The sequence below is a fragment of the Bos indicus genome, chromosome 18 (genome assembly GCF_029378745.1).
Source record: "Bos indicus isolate NIAB-ARS_2022 breed Sahiwal x Tharparkar chromosome 18, NIAB-ARS_B.indTharparkar_mat_pri_1.0, whole genome shotgun sequence".
In the NCBI taxonomy this organism is placed as follows: Eukaryota; Metazoa; Chordata; class Mammalia; order Artiodactyla; family Bovidae; genus Bos; species Bos indicus.
The window spans coordinates 11383973-11402277 of NC_091777.1; the positions used below are offsets into that span (position 1 = coordinate 11383973).

General features: G+C 49.7%; 1 protein-coding gene across 1 annotated transcript in view; it reads right to left on the reverse strand.

Annotated features, from left to right (window-relative positions):
• Nucleotides 1-11677: 11677 nt before the first annotated feature.
• Nucleotides 11678-18305, reverse strand: part of COTL1 (coactosin like F-actin binding protein 1) — a 44376-nt gene continuing 37748 nt past the window's right edge. The window contains exon 4 of the mRNA XM_070770396.1: nucleotides 11678-12948. Within this exon, the coding sequence (XP_070626497.1) occupies nucleotides 12838-12948 (111 nt within the window). The 3' untranslated portion in view covers nucleotides 11678-12837. The remainder of the gene's footprint in view (nucleotides 12949-18305) is intronic.

The window sequence follows — 18305 nt, forward strand, 5'->3', positions numbered from 1 at the left end:
GAGTGAAGTATATCAGAAAGAAAAAGACAAATATTATATATTAATGCATACGTATGGAATCTAGAAAGATGGTATTGATGAGCCTATTTGCAGGGCAGCAATGGAAACACAGACATAGGGAACAGACCCGTAGACACAGTGGGGGAAGGAGTGGGTGGACAAATTGAGAGAATAGCATGGAAACATACACATTACCATATGTAAAGTAGACAGCCAGTGGGAATTTGCTGTATGACTCAGGGACTCACACTGGGGCTCTGTGACAACCTGGAGGGGTAGGATGGGGTGGAAGAAGGAAGGGGGGTTCAGGAGGGAGGGGACATATGTGTACCTGTGACTGATTCATGTTGATGTATGGCAGAAACCAAAACAATATTGTAAAGCAATTATCCTCCAATTAAAATACAAAAACAAAGAAAAAAGGAAAGAGAAAAAAAATTTTTAATGACTATTCTGTATCAAGTGGCTGCCATTATTAGCTATGCACGGTGCTGAGGGCTTCATGCATTGTCCCATGTCAGATATTCTGCAGCAACCCTGTAAGATGGAGACTGTTATTGCTGTTGTTATTGTTAGTTAAGATTTTGTTTTTTATCTTTTTTTTTTTTTTCTGGCTGTGCTGGGTCTTCACTGGGCTTCCCGGGTGGCTCAGATGGTAAAGAATCCGCCTACAATGCAGGAGACCTGGGTCTTCACTGTTGCACGGGGGCTGCTCTCTAGTGCCGTGTGCAGGCTTCTCACTGCAGTGGCTTCTCCTGGTGCAGAGCACAGGCTCTAGGCACATGGGCTTCGGTAGCTGAGGCACACAGGCTCCTGTGTTGCGGTCCGAGGGCTCTCAAGCCCAGGCTTCATAGTTGTGGCACACAGGCTAAGTTGCTCCGGAGCCTGCAGGATCGTCCCGGTTCAGGGATCAAAGCCATGTCTTCTGCACTGGCAGGCGGATTCTTTATCACTGAGCCACCATGGAAGCCCCTATTGATACTATCTAAAAGGTGATGAAACTGAGACTCAGAGGGGTTTTGTAACTTGGCCAAGGTCACACAGGAAGTGAATGACAGAACCAGGATTAGAGCCCATATATTTAACTACAATATGACACTGGCTACCACGATTCCTCTTTGATGTTCTTTTTAAATAAGAAAACAAATCTGTACATCCTAAGTGCTGTTTGCTTGGAAGACAACTGTTCCCAAATATGGGATGGATGGGGATGTAAATAATAAAAGGAATCCTTCGTGGGGGAGGAGCTGGAATCTATAGGACTAAACAGTGTCTGTGCTCCTGTCAAAGCTAACATTCCGTTCTGCAAGCACACCTACTTCCCCCCATTAAAAAGCCACTGTAACTATAGCCTTGCTGGGATGACTTCCACCAGGCCAGGGTCTGGGGGAGGGAGGGATACTGCTTCTTGGAAGATGCTCTGTGATCATCCCTGAAGCAATCTACAGTACGGTCCCAGTGTTGCCATAGCAACTCCCCATCTGCGTTATTTCAATGAAACAGAAGAATCATCTTCCATGTCTAGGCTATTGTGGCTTTGAAAAGTGATTAGTTTATTCAACAAGTATTTAAAAGTGTCATGCAGGGGTGGCAAATTCAAATGCTTATAGGATCAGACTGATAACATAAAGGAGTTTGTTTAAAAGGCTGGCCAGGGGTTTAATCAGAGAGTTAGGGGCAGTAAGGCCCTGGAGAGCATGCACACGTCCCCATCTGTAATGGCAGCTATTTCAGTCCAGCCCCTCATCTCTCTGCTGGAATGTAATCCCAGCGTTACTGGATCTTCAGATTTGTTGAAAGTTGAGAGTTGGATTTTTATGTGAAATCTTTCCATTTTGAAACATTGGCAACCAATTCAAGATTTGGAGTTGGGCTTCTGAGTACTGTTGTGCAGATCATATGCTACAGAAGTCTGGGCTCACTCAGTTCAGTTCTGTCGCTCAGTTGTGTCCAATTCTTTGCAACCCCATGAATTGCAGCACGCCAGGCCTCCCTGTCCATCACCAACTCCTGGAGTTCACTCAAACTCACATCCATCGTGTCAGTGATGCCATCCAGCCATCTCATCCTCTGTCGTCCCCTTCTCCTCCTGCCCCCAATCCCTCCCAACATCAGAGTCTTTTCCAATGAGTCAACTCTTCGCATGAGGTGGCCAGAGTACTGGAGTTTCAGCTTCAGCATCAGTCCTTCCAAAGAACACCCAGGACTGATCTCCTTCAGAATGGACTGGTTGGATCTCCTTGCAGTCCAAGGGACTCTCAAGAGTCTTCTCCAACATCACAGTTCAAAAGAATCAATTCTTCGGTGCTCAGCTTTCTTCAAAATCCAACTCTCACATCCATACATGACCACTGGAAAAACCATAGCCTTGACTAGACAGACCTTTGTTGGCAAAGTAATGTCTCTGCTTTTGAATATGCTGTCTAGGTTGGTCATAACTTTCCTTCCAAGGAGTAAGCGTCTGGGCTCACTAGTCTTATGTAAATTCAGAGCAAACTGTGCAGCTATATATGTGTAATCCCATCACATCAATGAGCCAGATCTAGCTTGTGGGTCACAGCTTGCCAGTTCCAACTCTCTAACCCAGCCTTAGAGGTGTGGCTAAGTTAATGATTGTCCAACTATCCAGTATAAGCCACAAAAAAAATGATGATGATAGTAGTATTCGGGAGCTTTCCAGGTGGCTTAGTGGTAAAGAATTCATCTGCCAATGCAGGAGATGCAGGTTCAATCCCTAGGTCAGGAAGATCCCCTGAAGGAGGAAATGGCAACCCCTTCCAGTATTCCTGTTTGGAGAATCCCATGGACAGAGAAGCCTGGTGGGCTGCAGTCCATGGGGTTGCAAAGAGTCGGAACATGACTGAGCACACACACATGCACGCATAGCAGTATCCAGTGACATGAAAGAGTGTTCACCATATATTGATGAGTGGAAAAAGCAAGTGACAAAAACACGAACAGAGTGCAATCTCAATTTTTGAAAATAAAAATGTATGTGGGGAATACATTTATTATACATAATAAAAATGCTGCTTTAGAAAACCTGGAAGGATATACCCCCGTTTGGAATAAGAATTCTATCTTGAGGTTGAGTACTGGATCATTTTTATCCTCATCTTCTTTATCTCTACCTTTTAAATTATTTTATGATGGTGAGTATGTGCCTTCAGACTTCCCCAGTAGCTCAGCAGTAAAGAATCCCCCTGCAATGCAGTTCGGTCCCTGGGTCAGGAAGATCCTCTGGAGGAGGAAATGGCAATCCATTCCAGTATTCTAGCTTGAAAAATTCCATGGACAGAGGAGCCTGGTAGGCTGCAGTCCATGGGGTTGCAAAGAGTTGGACATGACTAAAGTGAATGAACACAGACAGACACATAGACATGATGGCGAGTAATACTTACACAGTGAAAAAATTTAAGTTCATTTCAAAATTTGTTTTTAAATGGCATCAAAGCTTTTTTCCTAGCAAAAGGGTGGAAAGTGGGGTTGTGGTCAAAAACAGGGGTTCCCAACCTCAAACATATATCAGCATTGACCTAAGGGCATGTTTAAATACAGACCCCACCCACCCACCCTGGGGGTACTAGGACTCAATAGGCCAACGACTGGGCTGTGGAGTCTGCCTTTCACCAATTCCCAGGTGATGCTCAAGTTCACAAGCTCATTCAGGGCCCGGACCACATCCACTAAGAACCAGTGGGAAAGAACAAGACTAGTCTCTACCGTCTGAAAAGACCTTCTTATCAGGGTATCTAAGAATCCCTCCATCAACCTGCTAAAAATGCAGATTCTGGGATGATCCTCAAAGACAGTGACTCCTGGGGGGGTGGTCTGAGTTGGGGCCTGGGAATCTGCATTTTACCAAATATGCTAGATGGTTCTGCGGTGGGTGCTGGGGGACACCCTTGAGAAGCAAAGCGCCTCTTTGCAGTGCCAGCTCATTTGGGTGATTCCCATTTACTGGTATGCAGTGGATTCCTGCTGTGTGCCCAGCACTGTGGCAGGAACTGGACAAATCCATATGCCACACCCTTACCTCCAGGGGCGGCCCTGGGGTCGGAAGGAACAAGCACCCAGTGGTAGGCTTCTGCGGAGGCTGATGAGCTGGGGTGTGGGGAGACACGAGGCAGGGCCCCGGGCAGCGGGTGTCCTGGGTCTAGAGGGAGGCAGCCTGGATCAGGGCACTGGGAGTACGTGGGGATCTTGATCTTTCAAACCAACAATTCGTTCTCAACAGCAACCAGCTCCACTTCAGTTAGTGTTTGATTGTCAAACTCAAAATATGTACTGTTGGGGCACATGAAAAGGTGTTCAACATTGCTAATTATTAATGTTAGAGAAACACAAATAAAAACTGCAAGATATCCCCTCATACCAGTCCAAATGGCCATCATCAAAAAGCCTACAAATAACAAATGCTGGAGAGGGTGTGGAGAAAAGGGAACCCTCCTACACTGTTGGCAGGAATATAAACTGATCCAGCCACTATGGAAAACAGTACAGAATTTCCCAAAAAAACTAAAAATAAAACTACCATATGATCCAGCAATCCCATTCCTGAGATATATCGGGAGAAAACCATAATTTGAAAAGATACATGCACCCCTATGTGCATGGTAGCGCTATTCACAACAGCCAAGACATGGAAGCAACCTAAGTGTCCATCAACGGATGAAGAGATAAAGAAGATGTGGTACATATACATAATGGAATATTACTCGGCCGTAAAAAAAGAACAAAATAATGCCGTTTGCAGCAACATGGGTGCAACTAGAGATGATCATGCTAAGTGAGATACGTCAGAAGGAGGAAGACTAAAGTCCTATGACAGCGCTTTCATACAGAATCTAAAATATACCACAAATACTTATCTACAAACCAGAAACAGACTCACAGACGTAGAGAACAGCCAGCTGCCGAGGGGGAGTCGGGGACGGAAGGAGCGGGAGTTTGGGGTTAGCGGATGCAAACTGTTACACACACAGCGGATAAACAAATTCCTACTGCTTGGGCACAGGGAACTATACTTAACATCTGTGTAAACCGCAATGGAAAAGAATATGAAAAAGAATGTATGTATAGGTATAACTGAGTCGCTCTGCTGTGCAGCAGAAAAGAATACAGCATTGTAAATCAACTATATTTCAATTAAAAAAAAAAAACACGCTGTTAGGCAGCAGCCTGGCTGTCCGTCCTGGGCAGGGCCTCTGAGAATCTGCTCACGGCTCTTCCCAGCTCCCACAGCCCCGTCCCTTCCTCATACTTCAAAGTCCACCTGTCCAGGTGAGCCCTCTCTGTCCCTCCTCCCTGCCCTTGCTTGGTGAATTCTTTTGCGTCTTTATTTTTTAAATGTTTTGAAACTTCTATACTCCAATCAGACAGGAGATCAGAGAAAACCACCTGACGAATCCCCACCTGCCCATGACACAGGTGCTCCCATTTCGCAGATTTTCTTCAGCTCTTTTTGGAATAAATGAACCAAACAGACACAGCCCGAGCCTCACTCTGACCCTCCGTTTCCCTGAGGCACCCCCTCCCCCTGGCTTACCCATTCTCATGGCGTTTGATGTATTTTTGCTCATGGGTGTGTATGCATAACCAACAGATCATGTTATTTAGCCTGAAAATTTAGCTCTGATGTTACCACTCTGTACCCTCATTGCTCTGCAAGTTGCCTTTCTCGCCCACCTTTGTGTTTGGAGACTTATTGGAAGGGCCAGTTTGTCTTGCCTGTGCATGCTGTCCACAGCTCTGCATGTCCTCAGCGGTGACATCAGACACAGGCCTGCGGGGGTGAGCCCAGGGCGTATTAAGGTCTGGCTACTTCTCTTGGCTTTACCAGACATAACCCACAGCAGGCTGTTAGTCCTCGGTTCCGCCCTCATCCCCCAGCTGCCGGAAAGCTCCCCCAAACCACAGTTGGCTGACGCTGGGCCACCCTTCCAGATCCTGGGCACAGACAGGCAGAACCACCCCCTCCCCGGGCTCGCCACATGGATTTTGAGGAACCTGCAAGTCTCGGAAGGCCGAGTCCTCACCTGAGCTTCAACTCTCTGACGCAGCTCTCAGCCTCAGGGCCAACCTGCCCTCTCCTGCCCCATCCCGAGGGAGCTGTGGGGTCCCCTGGCCGGCCCAGCCCAGGGGCACACTCCAGCATCTGCAGCAGCCTCCCAGAGATATCTTAAAAATCTTCCAGAGGCAATGATAAGAGAGAAGAAATCAGGATATGGGTTTGAGCCCCCAGAGGTGGAGAAGCTGGACAGGTAGGAGGGACTGGTAGACAGGTAGATGAGGTACATACCTGCCCTTTGGCAGAGCCAGAGGTAGGAGCTGGAGGAGGGGAGGAAGCCCTTGGGGCCCTCTGCCTGGTTGAGCGTGAGCCAAATCTGACCCTACTCTAAGCGGGTTCGGGTTCTGTGTGGGGCTCGGAGGGCAGGCAGAGGCGCACCTGCCCCAGGGGAGCCCCACTCATGGACTATTGACTGAGCACCCCCCTGTGTGTAAGGCCCTGGGGACAGCTCCCTCCCCTTGACAGGGTCACAGTGAGTGGGGGAGGGGAGGAGTAAATGAGAGCAGAGTTTCCTAAGCCTCCTGGAACAATCACGAGTGGGGCTTCAAACGACAGAAATCTAGGCTCTCACCATCGGGAGGCCGGAAGTCTGAAATGGAGGTGTCAGCAGGACCAGGCTCCCTCCAGATGTTAGCAGCTCTGGGATGAGTCCTTCCTGCCCCTTCCAGCTCCCGCCGCTCCAGGCGTCCTCGGCCTGTGACTGTCTCCCTCTAGTCTCTGCCTCCATCCTCTCACGGCCTCCCTCTGCTTTCTCTCATAAGGGACACCTGGCCTCCGCTTCAAGGCCCACCCTAAATCCATGATGGTTCACCTGGAGATCCTTAACTAATTACAGCTCAGTTCAGTCGCTCAATCATGTCTGACTCTTTGTGACCCCATGGACTGAGGCACGCCAGGCTTTCCAGTCCATCACCAACTCCCAGATCCTATTCAAACTCATGTCCATCGAGTCGGTTGATGCCATCCAGCCATCTCATCCTCTGTCGTCCCCTTCTCCTCCTGCCTTCAATCTTTCCCAATATCGGGGTCTTTTCCAATGAGTCCGTTCTTCGCATCAGGTGGCCAAAGTATTGGGGTTTCAGCTTCAGCATCAGTCCTTCCAATAAATATTCAGGACTGATTTCCTTTAGGGTGGACTGGTTGGATCTCCTTGCAGTCCAAGAGACTCTCAAGAGTCTTCTCCAACACAACAGCTCAAAAGCATCAATTCTTTGGTGCTCAGCTTTCTTTAGAGTCCATCATTGACATCCATACATGACTACTGGAAAAACCATAGCTTTGACTAGATGGACCTTTGTTGGCAAAGTAATGTCTGTGCTTTTTAATATGCTGTCTAGGTAGGTCATAGCTACACCTTCAGTGAGCCTATTTCCAAATAAGGTCCTGCACACAGGTTCTGGGGGCTTCCCAGGTGATTCTAGTGGTAAAGAACCCGCCTGCCACTGCAAGAGATGTAAGAAACATGGGCTCAATCGCTGGGTCGGGAAGATTCCCCTGGAGGAGGGCATGGCAACCCACTCCAGTATTCTTACCTGGAGAATTCCAGGGACAGAGGAGCCTGGCAGGCTACAGTCCATGGGGTTGCAAAGAGTCAGACATGACTGAGCTACTTCGCAAGCATGCACAGGTTCCGGGGCACAGGTGTATTAATCTTTGGTGGACCACCATTCAACCAACTCCACAGGATATGGGGGACCTTCTTGAAGAAGCAGGTCAGAGCAGGAGCCCATCTTTCTAGAGGGAGAGTGGGGGCATTCAGACAGAGAGGAGGAAGGGTGCCGGATAGGGATCAGGGGTCCAAGGAGGAAGTGGACAGAGTCTCGAGTGGAAGGACAAGCAGGGCTCCTGGCCACCACCCCCCCACCATTGGGAAATTTCCACTTGATCCCAGAGCAGTGAGGCGCTGAGGGGCGGGGATTAGCAAAAGACTGGGATGTAGCTGTAACTGGCGAGTGAAATTCCCTTGTAAGTTTCAGGTGGGCTTTTCTGATGGGCTAGACGAGCTAGAAGGCAATGGCACCCCACTCCAGTACTCTTGCCTGGAAAATCCCATGGATGGATGAGCCTGGTAGGCTACAGTCCATGGGGTCGCTAAGAGTTGGACACGACTGAGGGACTTCATTTTCACGTTTCACTTTCATCATTGGAGAAGGAAATGGCAACCCACTCCAGTGTTCTTGCCTGGAGAATCCCAGGGACGGGGGAGCCTGGTGGGCTGTCTATGGGGTCGCACAGAGTCGGACATGACTGATGCGACTTAGCAGCAGCAGCAGCAGCAGCAGACGAGCCATGAGAAGGAAGCTGAGGTACAGCCTGCCTGGCTGGCCACCCCCGACCCCACTCAGCCTGAGGGCAGAGCTCCCTCCCGTCTCTCAGTCTCTTGTGAGTCATGTCCTGGCAGCCGACCTTTTTTGGCTCTGTAGGCACCTCTCTTCTGTGACTCACTAACAAGCGGGGAACAGGAAGCAGCAGGGAGATGAGAACAGGGATAGCACATCCTGGGGCTGAGGGCAGCGGGAGGCCCACCAGGGCGGCACCTGCAGCTGGGCAACCCCCTTGCCAGCCTCAGATAGCCCCCTGGAGAGTAAAGGTCCATGGGGAGGCTGGCAAAGTTGAGAAGCAGAAGCCTCCCCTCAGGGATCAATCAGCAAAGAGCAATAACACCCCCCACCTCCCACCCCCTCACCACCTCCCTCGCCCCTCACCCCTGGAGGGCACAGCAATCACTAGCACAGCAGCTATTGGCTGGTTTCCACGTAGATCTCCTCTGCCCTCCACCAGCCCGGTGCAAGTCCCCAGAGCTCAGGCATGGGCCTAGCACAGTGCCTGGTCACAGCAGAAGAGGTGTTTTTTTCAGGGAAGGGGCGTGGGTCTTGGCACTCCTCCTACTGAGAGGTGGGGTCAAGTCCCCTTCCCTTGAATGTGAGGTGGGTGGTGCTCATGACCACCTCCCCCTAAAGTCCAGTGGAAATGCTGCCACGTAACCCCGGAGACTTGGTCAGAAAAGGACACACAGCCTCACCCAGGTCCCCCTGGGCTCTCACTCTGGGGAGGACTGGCTGCCATGCAAGCCCACAGCCCTTAATGAAGTTAAGGTCCACATGCACAATGAAACGCTATGCAGCCATAGCAAGGAATGAAATAATGCCATCTGCAGCAACACGGTGGACCTAGAGGTTATCATACTAAGTGAAGTGAGCCAGACAGAGAAAGTCAACTATCATTATGTGGAATCTAGATTATGACACCAATGAATTTATCTATGAAACAAGAGACAGACTCACAGACGTGGAGAACAGGCTCACAGTTGCCAAGGGCAGGGGAGGGAGGGAGGGAGGGAGGGAGCGGGAGTCTGGGGTGTGGGGTGAGTGGAGGCAAACTATTACATATAGAACGGATGAAAACCAAGGTCCTGCTTATAGCACAGGGAACTAAATGCAGCGTCCTGTGTTAAACCATAATGGGAAAGAATATGGAAAAGAACGTAAGCATATGTGCGACAATCATTTTTCTCTACAGTAGAAATTACCACAACATTGTAAATCTACTATATTTCAATAAAATACATTTAAAACATTTTTTAAAAGGTCACAGCCTGATACATTGTGGCAGGAGGATGCGCTGGGTGCACTCAGCCACAGACCGGCCTTGGCTGCTGGCTGGGGGCCGTGTGAGACGGCCAGCTTGAGCATCCAGACCAGTGGATCCGACCACAGCCAGAGGAGAGACCCTGCTAGGGAAAATCGCCCTGCTGAACCCTTCCTAAATCCCAGTTCTACAAATTCACGGGCCAAACAACACAGTGGTTGGTTTACACCATTCAGTTTGGGGGAACCCAGAATAGCTACTGAATGTCCAGTGTGTCAAGTAATTAAGAGTCTAAAGCAAGAGCTTCACCCCAAGACCTGCCAGACCCTGAGGGAGGCCAGACTGGGGTGCCCATGCCCTGGGCAGCACTGGGAGCAGCTGAATGGAATCAGCTCCAGGCAGCACTACCAGATACCTTCTGGATGCTGGTTATTGGGGGCGGGGGGTGGGGGTGGAGTGGGGGGCTTCACTGGTGGCTCAGAAGGCAAAGAATCTGCCTGGGATGCAGGAAACCCAGTTTCTATTCCTGGATTGGGAAGACCCCTGGAGAAGGGAATGGCAACCCACTCCAGCATTCTTGTCTGGAGAATCCCATGTACAGAGGAGCCTGGTGGGCTACACTCCATGGGGTTGCAAACAGTCAGACACAACTGAGTGACCAACACTTTCACTCTCAACGACATAAAGGCAAGGTCTCTCTGCCCTTGAGGACATCAAGATCCCATCAGCCAAGTTCTGAAATCCCAGCAAAGGCCTGAGCTGCAGTTATCAACTAAAACCCCAGCTCCCTGATGCATAAACCCAGCTCCACCCTCTCTGCCCTTCTTGGCAAACATCCCCCAGGAGGCTTTGTCCCAGGTCTCCTTTTCCCCAGACCCCTTAGCCGGCTTCCCTCCTCCCCTTCACACCTCAGATGTTACCTCTTCAGAGAAGCCCTCCTTGATGCCCCTAACCAGCCCTAGTGCCTTTATAATTTTCTTCCTGAGGGGGCTTATCTACATGTGTAATTATCCAAGCTCTCTGACCAGCGCTAAAAGCCAGGAAGCCGGAGACCTACTTTGGCTCCCTCTGTTCTACGTTTAGGAAAAACTAGGGCACCCAGAGCTGTCAAGACTGAGTGGCAGGCCTGATGGGATGATGACCGAGCCCTGCCAGACATCCTCATAATCCTCACTGCTCCTTAATGATTTCACGGATAAGGAAGCTGAGGCTCAGAGAGGTTAACCAACCTGCCCAATGTCGCCCAGCCGTGAGCAGAGGAGCCTGGCTGAGGACGGGCCCTGGGCTGCCTCGGGCCTTGCCCACATCTTGCAGGATTCCTTCCTGGTCTCCCCGCCCCACTCACAGCTCCTCCAAAGCAGGCTGTGCATCTGAAACTCTTCTGGCCTGCTTCTGCACTCCCAGCAGGGCTGGCATGCTGGAAATCTCGTTTTGAAGCTCAATCTCAGAAAGCATGTCATAGCCCAGCTGAAGGGGGATGCCTTCTCACAGCTTTCCCTGAATCCACAGAGTGGAGGGGTCTGACCACACAAGACATGTCACAATCCCACTGTCTCATCACTATTTCGGGGTTGGGCCTCCCCCGCTCCGGTCCTGAGCCACAGCACCAGGGCCACCCAGAGACTCAGGTTCGAATCCCAGCTCTCCCACCTGCCAGCTGGGAGGCCACAGGTGAATCACTGAGTCTCTCTGAGCCTCGATTTCCATAAAATGGGGATGCAAACAGCAACTTTTTTTTTTTTTGGCCACACCATGTATGGCATGTGGGGTCTTAGTTCCCCAACCAGGACTCAAACCCATGCCCCCTGCACTAGGAATTCAAGAGTCCTAACCACTGGACTCCCAGAGAAATCCCAAACGGCACCAACTTCTTACGGTTATTGCTAAAATCGAACAAGGTATGGAATATGAATACAACCAGCCCCCAATAGCTCTGTGAAGGCCAATTAAAATCTGAAACGACAACCGCCTTCGTTTTTCCAGGAAAGAGAGAAGCTTTATAACACCAATCACACAGCCTTGTTTTTTGAAAAACAAAAAAACTGTTTATTTCTGTAAACCATTTTGAGTGTGGATGCTCTTGACGACCCCAACGCAGCACAGACTTCCCCCAACGAAATGAGCAAGGAAAAGAGAAAAAGAACGCTACCAAACGTGCTCATGAACAACCAAGCCAATCGCATCTTTCTTTGACAAAAAAGGAAATCCTTGGGCCGCTCTGATGCCACCGAGGATTACACCCACAGACTCTCTGGTCCCTCGAGGGCGGGGCTCCCGCCGCACACGCTCTGTCCCCTGCTCTGTTTGCTGACTGGCTGGACCTCAGTTCCCATCCCACACCCCGGGCCTCTCTCCCTAACATCCTCATCACTTGGAGAGCCCTGGACGTGACCCCTGAAAGACTCCTCCTGTTGAATCTGGACTTAGACCTTTGCCCCCCACTCCACAACATCGTGAGATTTCCATCAAGAGGGTGGGAACGGGCCACTTCAGACCGATGGCAAAGCCAGGCAACTTTTAAGGCAAATATTCTCTCTTCTCTTCTGGTCTGAGTCAGGCCTGCGCTTCTCTCCATCGAGCACCATCTCGGATGGGCATGGAGCTTAGGCAACTTGGAATGGGGGGGATGGGGGGGGACCCTGGAGCGACTCTCAGGAGCATGAGCCTGGCCAGCGGGATGCATGTGTGCTTGTAAAGGCCGCTGTTGAGGGCACGGCTCCCGGCACAGCCGTTGCCTCAGCGGGAAGCAGGCAGGCGCCAAGGAGAACCGAGATAGCAGCGTGACCCAGGTGCCAGATGCACCCAGGTTGGTGGGTGAAGCCGGACAGGCTGCTTGTGCGTCAGAGAAATATCAGGAAAGGGTCACCGCAGGAGGCGCCTCTGATCTGATGATGTGCGTGACCTTGGCATCAAAATGATTTTTCTTTAGAATAAGAAAGAAGGGAGGGGAGAAAGAATAAAAGAGAAAAGAAAGATGTTCAATGAGCTTCAGGGTCTAGGACACAGCAGGTGCACAAGGGAAGTGGGGAGGGGAGCTGGATTTTGGACGGGGTGGTGGGCGTCGCCTCTCATCGAGTCTCCTCTCCCTGGTGGGCTGGTGGGCTGGTAGCTGAGGCTGTGGCCCCCTCCCCTGGGGAGCAGGCAGATGACTTTGGCAAGGGGCGGGGTGTGCGGGGGGGTTACTCCGTCTGGGCATCGTAATTGGCTCCACCCGCCTTCTTGAGCTCATTCTTGATGAAATCTTCCTCCAGCTCCTTCCGATCACTGATCACAAACTCTTTGGCGAAATTCTGCAGGAACAAAACAAAACACAGAGTTCCCGTTAAAAGAGAGGGGACGGGATGTGAGTGTTGCTCAGGCAACACACCAGGAAGTCTTGGCAACTAAAATACTAAGAAATGATCAAAACGAAAATCTGGGGGCAGAACGGTTCTGCAGAGGGATAAAACAAAAACGTGGCCAGAGACCAGGAAATCAGAGATCCCGAGAGCACGCAGAAAGGCCAGGGTCAGGTCTGGGTTCAGATTCTGGCTCTGTCGTTTTCCAACTGTGTGGCCTTGAGCAAGTTCCTTCAACGCTCCGTGCCTCCACTTCCTCATCTGAAAACCCATCTTGTTAGGAGAATAACAGAAGAGGAGGTTGGAAAGGTAGGCTGGTCTACTGGCCAATGTTTAATACCAGGCTCTCTCACAGAAGGGGTTAGGGGTGGATGGTAGCCTTCCACCCATTTCCAAGGCTGGCATAAATCTCCCCACATTGGCTGATTACAAACTACCAACGGGGGCTTGTAAGTGGAGCTGGGAAGAGACTCATGACTGGCTGTCGTCAGCTGGTACAAGGTCGCTTCAGACACTCCTGTGAAGTGAGGCCTCTGGTCCTAGGTCTGAGTGATCAGCCCAGACACTGGGTGCAGTGAAGGCTGTACAGGGCTCTCCAGCCACACTCAGTTACATGAAGGTGGAGGAACTGCTTGCATTCACTCAACAAACACGGTGCCATGAGATGGGGCTGTGGTGATGAGCCAAACGGCCATAGCTGCTGTGGTATGCATGTGTCCACCATAAAAGCCCGAAGACCCAGCACACACGAGGTGCTCGCAAATGTGTGTGGCTTGAATGAGTGAAGCGGGTGATCTAAGCCATGAAGAGTCAACAGGTATTTGAATACATGCATTATAAAACTTCCATAAGGAAAATGTCAGGATGGTGACAGGTAAGAATACGGAGAAGTTACCAATATACGAATAACACGTCTGAAGGCCAGAACATCATCCACGTTAAAAAAAAGAGTCCGTGAGGAAATAATGTAAACAGTGACCACTGTATACAAAGGGCCTAAGTGACCAGGCAGTTCCACACATTAACAAACTTAATTCTTAAAACCTTTTAGCATGACTCGGCGATTCTACTCCCAGGTAGCTACCCAACAGAAATGAAAGCATATGTCCACACAAACACTTGTAATCACAAACATTCATGGCAACGTTATTCATAACAGTCAAAAAGTGGAAACTACTCAAATGCCCATCAACACATGAAAGGGTAAACAAAATAGGGTCTATCCATATGATGGAATGCTGCTGCTGCTGCTGCTAAGTCGTTTCAGTCATGTCCGACTCTGTGCGACCCCACAGACGGCGGCCCACCAGGCTCCCCCGTCCCTGGGATTCTCCAGGCAAGAGTACTGGAGTGGGTTGCCATTGCCTTCTCCAATGCATGAAAGTGAAAAGTGAAAGTGAAGTCGCTGTCAGGTCCGACTCTTAACGACCCCACAGACTGTAGCCTACCAGGCTCCTCTGCCCATGGGATTTTCCAGGCAAGAGTACTGGAGTGGGTTGCCATTGCCTTCTCCAATGGAATATTAGTCATAAAAAGGAGTGAGGTGCTGATTCAGGCTACAACAGGGATGAACCTTAAAACCATTATGCTCCAAAAAAAAAGAACGAACCATTACGCTCAGTGAGAGAAGCCAGATGTGAAAGACCACATATTGTGTGATTCCGTTTATATGAAAGGTCTAGAAAAGGCAAACCCAGAGAGACAAAAGGAGCTAGAGACTGGAGCAGAAAAAGATGGAAATGCTCGGAAATTGAATGGCAATAATAGTTGCACAACCCTGTAAATTTACTAAAAATAACTGAACTGGAGACTTAGGGTGAGTTAATTTTGTGCTGTGTAAATTATATCATAATAAAGCTGCTTTAAAAACAAATCCTGTAATATATTAATAATCAATATTATTTCCATTGTGAAGATGACAAAACAAAGGCTGGAGATAACGACAGTTGCCCAAAGTCACATGGCTAGCAGGTACAGCTGACTCTAAAGCTGGCCTTCTTCTTTTTATTTTACTTTTGTATTATTTTACTTTTGGCTGCACTGGGTCCTCGTTGCTGGGCACGGGCTTCTCACTGCGGTGGCTCCTCTCGTTGCAGAGCACAGGCTCTAGGCGCACAGGCTCAGTAGCTGGGGCGCAGGGACTTAGTTGCTCCACAGCAAGTGGAATCTTCCTGGACCAGGGATCAAACCCACGCCCTCCGCATTCGCAGACGGATTCCTTTCCCCTGCACCACGATGGAAGTCCTGAAGCTGGCCTTCTTAAAAGTGTCACCATCTCCTTTAGGAGTGATGAAAGTATTTTGGAACTGGATACAGGTAGTCTGTACAACACTGTGGAGGTACTAAATGCCACTGAATTGTATAGTCTTTAATGGTGGTTAATTTTATGGTATGTGAGTTTCACCTCGATTTTTAAAAGAGGGAGAAAGAAACAAAAAAGAATAAACCAGAGACAACCTCAAGGGCAAGTTGCACAATATTAAGACAAAACATGCCAAGCCACCAAGAATACTAACAGGAAGGAGGAAAGGGGAGGTTAATGTTTATCAAGCAACTAATAGGTGCCAGGTGCAGCCTCACACATTTTCTCGGTTATCCTCCTTCAGTATATTAGCTTTTTTTTTTGTTTTTAAAGATAAGTTCCACGGGCTGGACTTGGAGACATTGTGTAATCAGCCCAGATGACTAAATATCCTTTTCTATTCCCAGTCTGCCATGCTGTGCTGCTAAGGGTCTGTGTAAGTCATCAGCACAGAGTGAACACAGCAGAACGGCAGAGCCAGAAAGGGGAACCCAGAAAAAAATAAGGTGTTTCTCAACCTGAGCCCCAGCAGCAGGGGGAGGGGCGAAGAGCAAACCCGGAGGAGGAAGCCCCACAGCTCAAGATGCCTACAGAAGGAAGTCCAAAGTTCCTCTGCCCCGTGATAGCTATATATGGCTATCTAGAGAAATAAGAACACTCGCGCTTCTGTCTGTTAGCCATTAGACAACCTAGATTAAGAAGAGGTTTGATAAGGTCTAAGAAATCCACAGTGCAAGTGGACACAGCACCGTCCCCCTTAAAACCACAAGTGTATGGGAAATCGAATCATAGCTAAAGGAGCAAGCCAGGGTAGCAGGACCCAGTGAAATACAGTATAACAATAAATGTAAATGAACAAAATTACGTTAAAAAAAATCTACGTCTCAAACTGCAAAAATAAAACTCAAACCCTATACATTTGGGAATTTGAGACATGCTTAAAACCAAAATTTTTTGACACGTTTGCCAAAACCAATTCTTTCGAACCAAAGTACAGAGACAAGCAGCCTCATCTGTCCCTACTATTGGAATCAACCCCCTCCCTCCAGAGGGCAGACAGGAAGTGGCCGGCCACATAGAGGTGGTCCTGGCGGGCCTGGAGGGGCTCCCCCACCACAGGATGTTGGGGTGGAGTTTGTGGAAGGCAGAGGCTTCAAAAAGGTGAGATCCCCTCAGGGTGTGGACTCCACAAAAAGTCCCCCAAAGGTCTGAGTCAACCTAAACTCAACCCCAAATGACTGTACATTTCTCCACCTCCGTTCCTTCCAGGGTCCTCACAGAGCGGGCATTCAACATGGCAAGGGAGGCGCCACCATCTCTGGGGAGTGGGCTTAAATGTCAGCTTTCAAAAACAGGCAGAAACAGCAAAAATGATTCTGTGGACAGCCAGACCTCAATGTAGGAGCAAAGCCCACGACCTGAGGGGCCTGCAAGGACTCGCCCACACTGAAAACCACAAAGAACACGTCTACAGAAAGCAGGCCCCCCCGCCCCGGCCCTGCCATGCGCACACCCTGGACTCTCAACCGCAGTCCCTGGCACCCTCCAGGTACCACCAACACCTCCCGGAGAAGAGGCAGGCCACACGGAGGCTGCAAGCGGCAGGGCGCAAGTCCTTGCGGAAAGGAAAACAGCGCGGCCCAGAGCAACGCTAACACATAGGGAATCGTAAATTTGCTAGAAGCCACACCGAAACAAGTGATTTTGTTCTCCATACTTAATCTCAAAAAGCCAGTGCACTCAGCACACAGCAGTGTGACAAGCCAGGCTTTCCACGCTCTGCGGCCACACATGGCCAGTGGCAGTCCAGGTCCAGAGAGAACAGGAAAGAGCCTGAAGGAATAACGTGCTCAGGGACTTCCCTGGTGGTCCAGTGGCTAAGACTACACGCTCCCAGTTCAGGGGACCTGGGTTCGTTCCCTGGTCAGGAAACTAGATCCCACATGCCACAGCTACGAGTTCGAATGTTGTGACTTAAGATCTCGTGAGCTGCAGCTGAGACCAGAGCAGCTGAAAGAATAAATAATGAAATACGTACGGCTGAGTTCCTTTGCCATGCACCTGAAACTATCAACATTGTTAATCGGCTACCCTTCAATATAAAATAAAAAGTTAAAAAAACAAAAAAGAATAATGTGCTCAGTCAAGCAGACACATTAATCATAAAATATCAGAGCTGATCTGGGTCGGGGGGAGGAGAGCCTTCCAGGGCAGGAGTGGGTGGCTGCTGGATCCATGTCTTGATCTGGACGGTAGTTTCATGGGTGTGTACAAAAATTCCAAATTTTAGAATTCATAAATTCATCAAACTGTACACCTTAGATATATGTGTTCTCCTCTATGTGTACCTTGGTTAACCAAAGAAAGTCAGGGTGAGGGAGTATTGAGCTGAAAGAGCCTTTGACACTCTGACATTCACCCCCTCATTTGATAGAGAATAAGGAAGAGACCCAGAGAGGGGGAGTGATTCGTCCCAGGGAACACAGCAGCATCACACTGGGGCCCCGGGGATAGGCCCTCTCGCCTCGACATACTACCCGGTGGGCTGCGCGTCCCTCCCACGCCAGCAGCCATCACATTCTTCAGGCTGCCAGAGCCACATGCCAAGGACTTCAAAGCAACACGGGCTGGCCTGGGGGCACTGTGACCTAGAGTTCTAGAAAGATCTTTGTCATGTCTGGGAACTCGGTGTCCCTGGCTGACAGCCTGCAGACAGGGTCTCTCCCTTTTCTGCCAGGGCAGGACTTCTCAAAGGAAGACACCTCATCCAGCTAACCAGGACTCCTAGATGGCTTGCAGACACACACTGAGCAAATTCAGGACACATTCTGTCCCCGGGATGTTTCTCAAGAGCATTTAAGCTCATGCTTCAAAGACAGAGGATGGACATCGGTCTGCTTCCAAGGCGGGCAACTCTAGAGAAGGACAAGGATTAGGAAGTGGTGCTCTATATACAGTCAAGAATCTATTTGCAAGGCTGGTCTAAAAAGTGCGTATTATAGTTTCC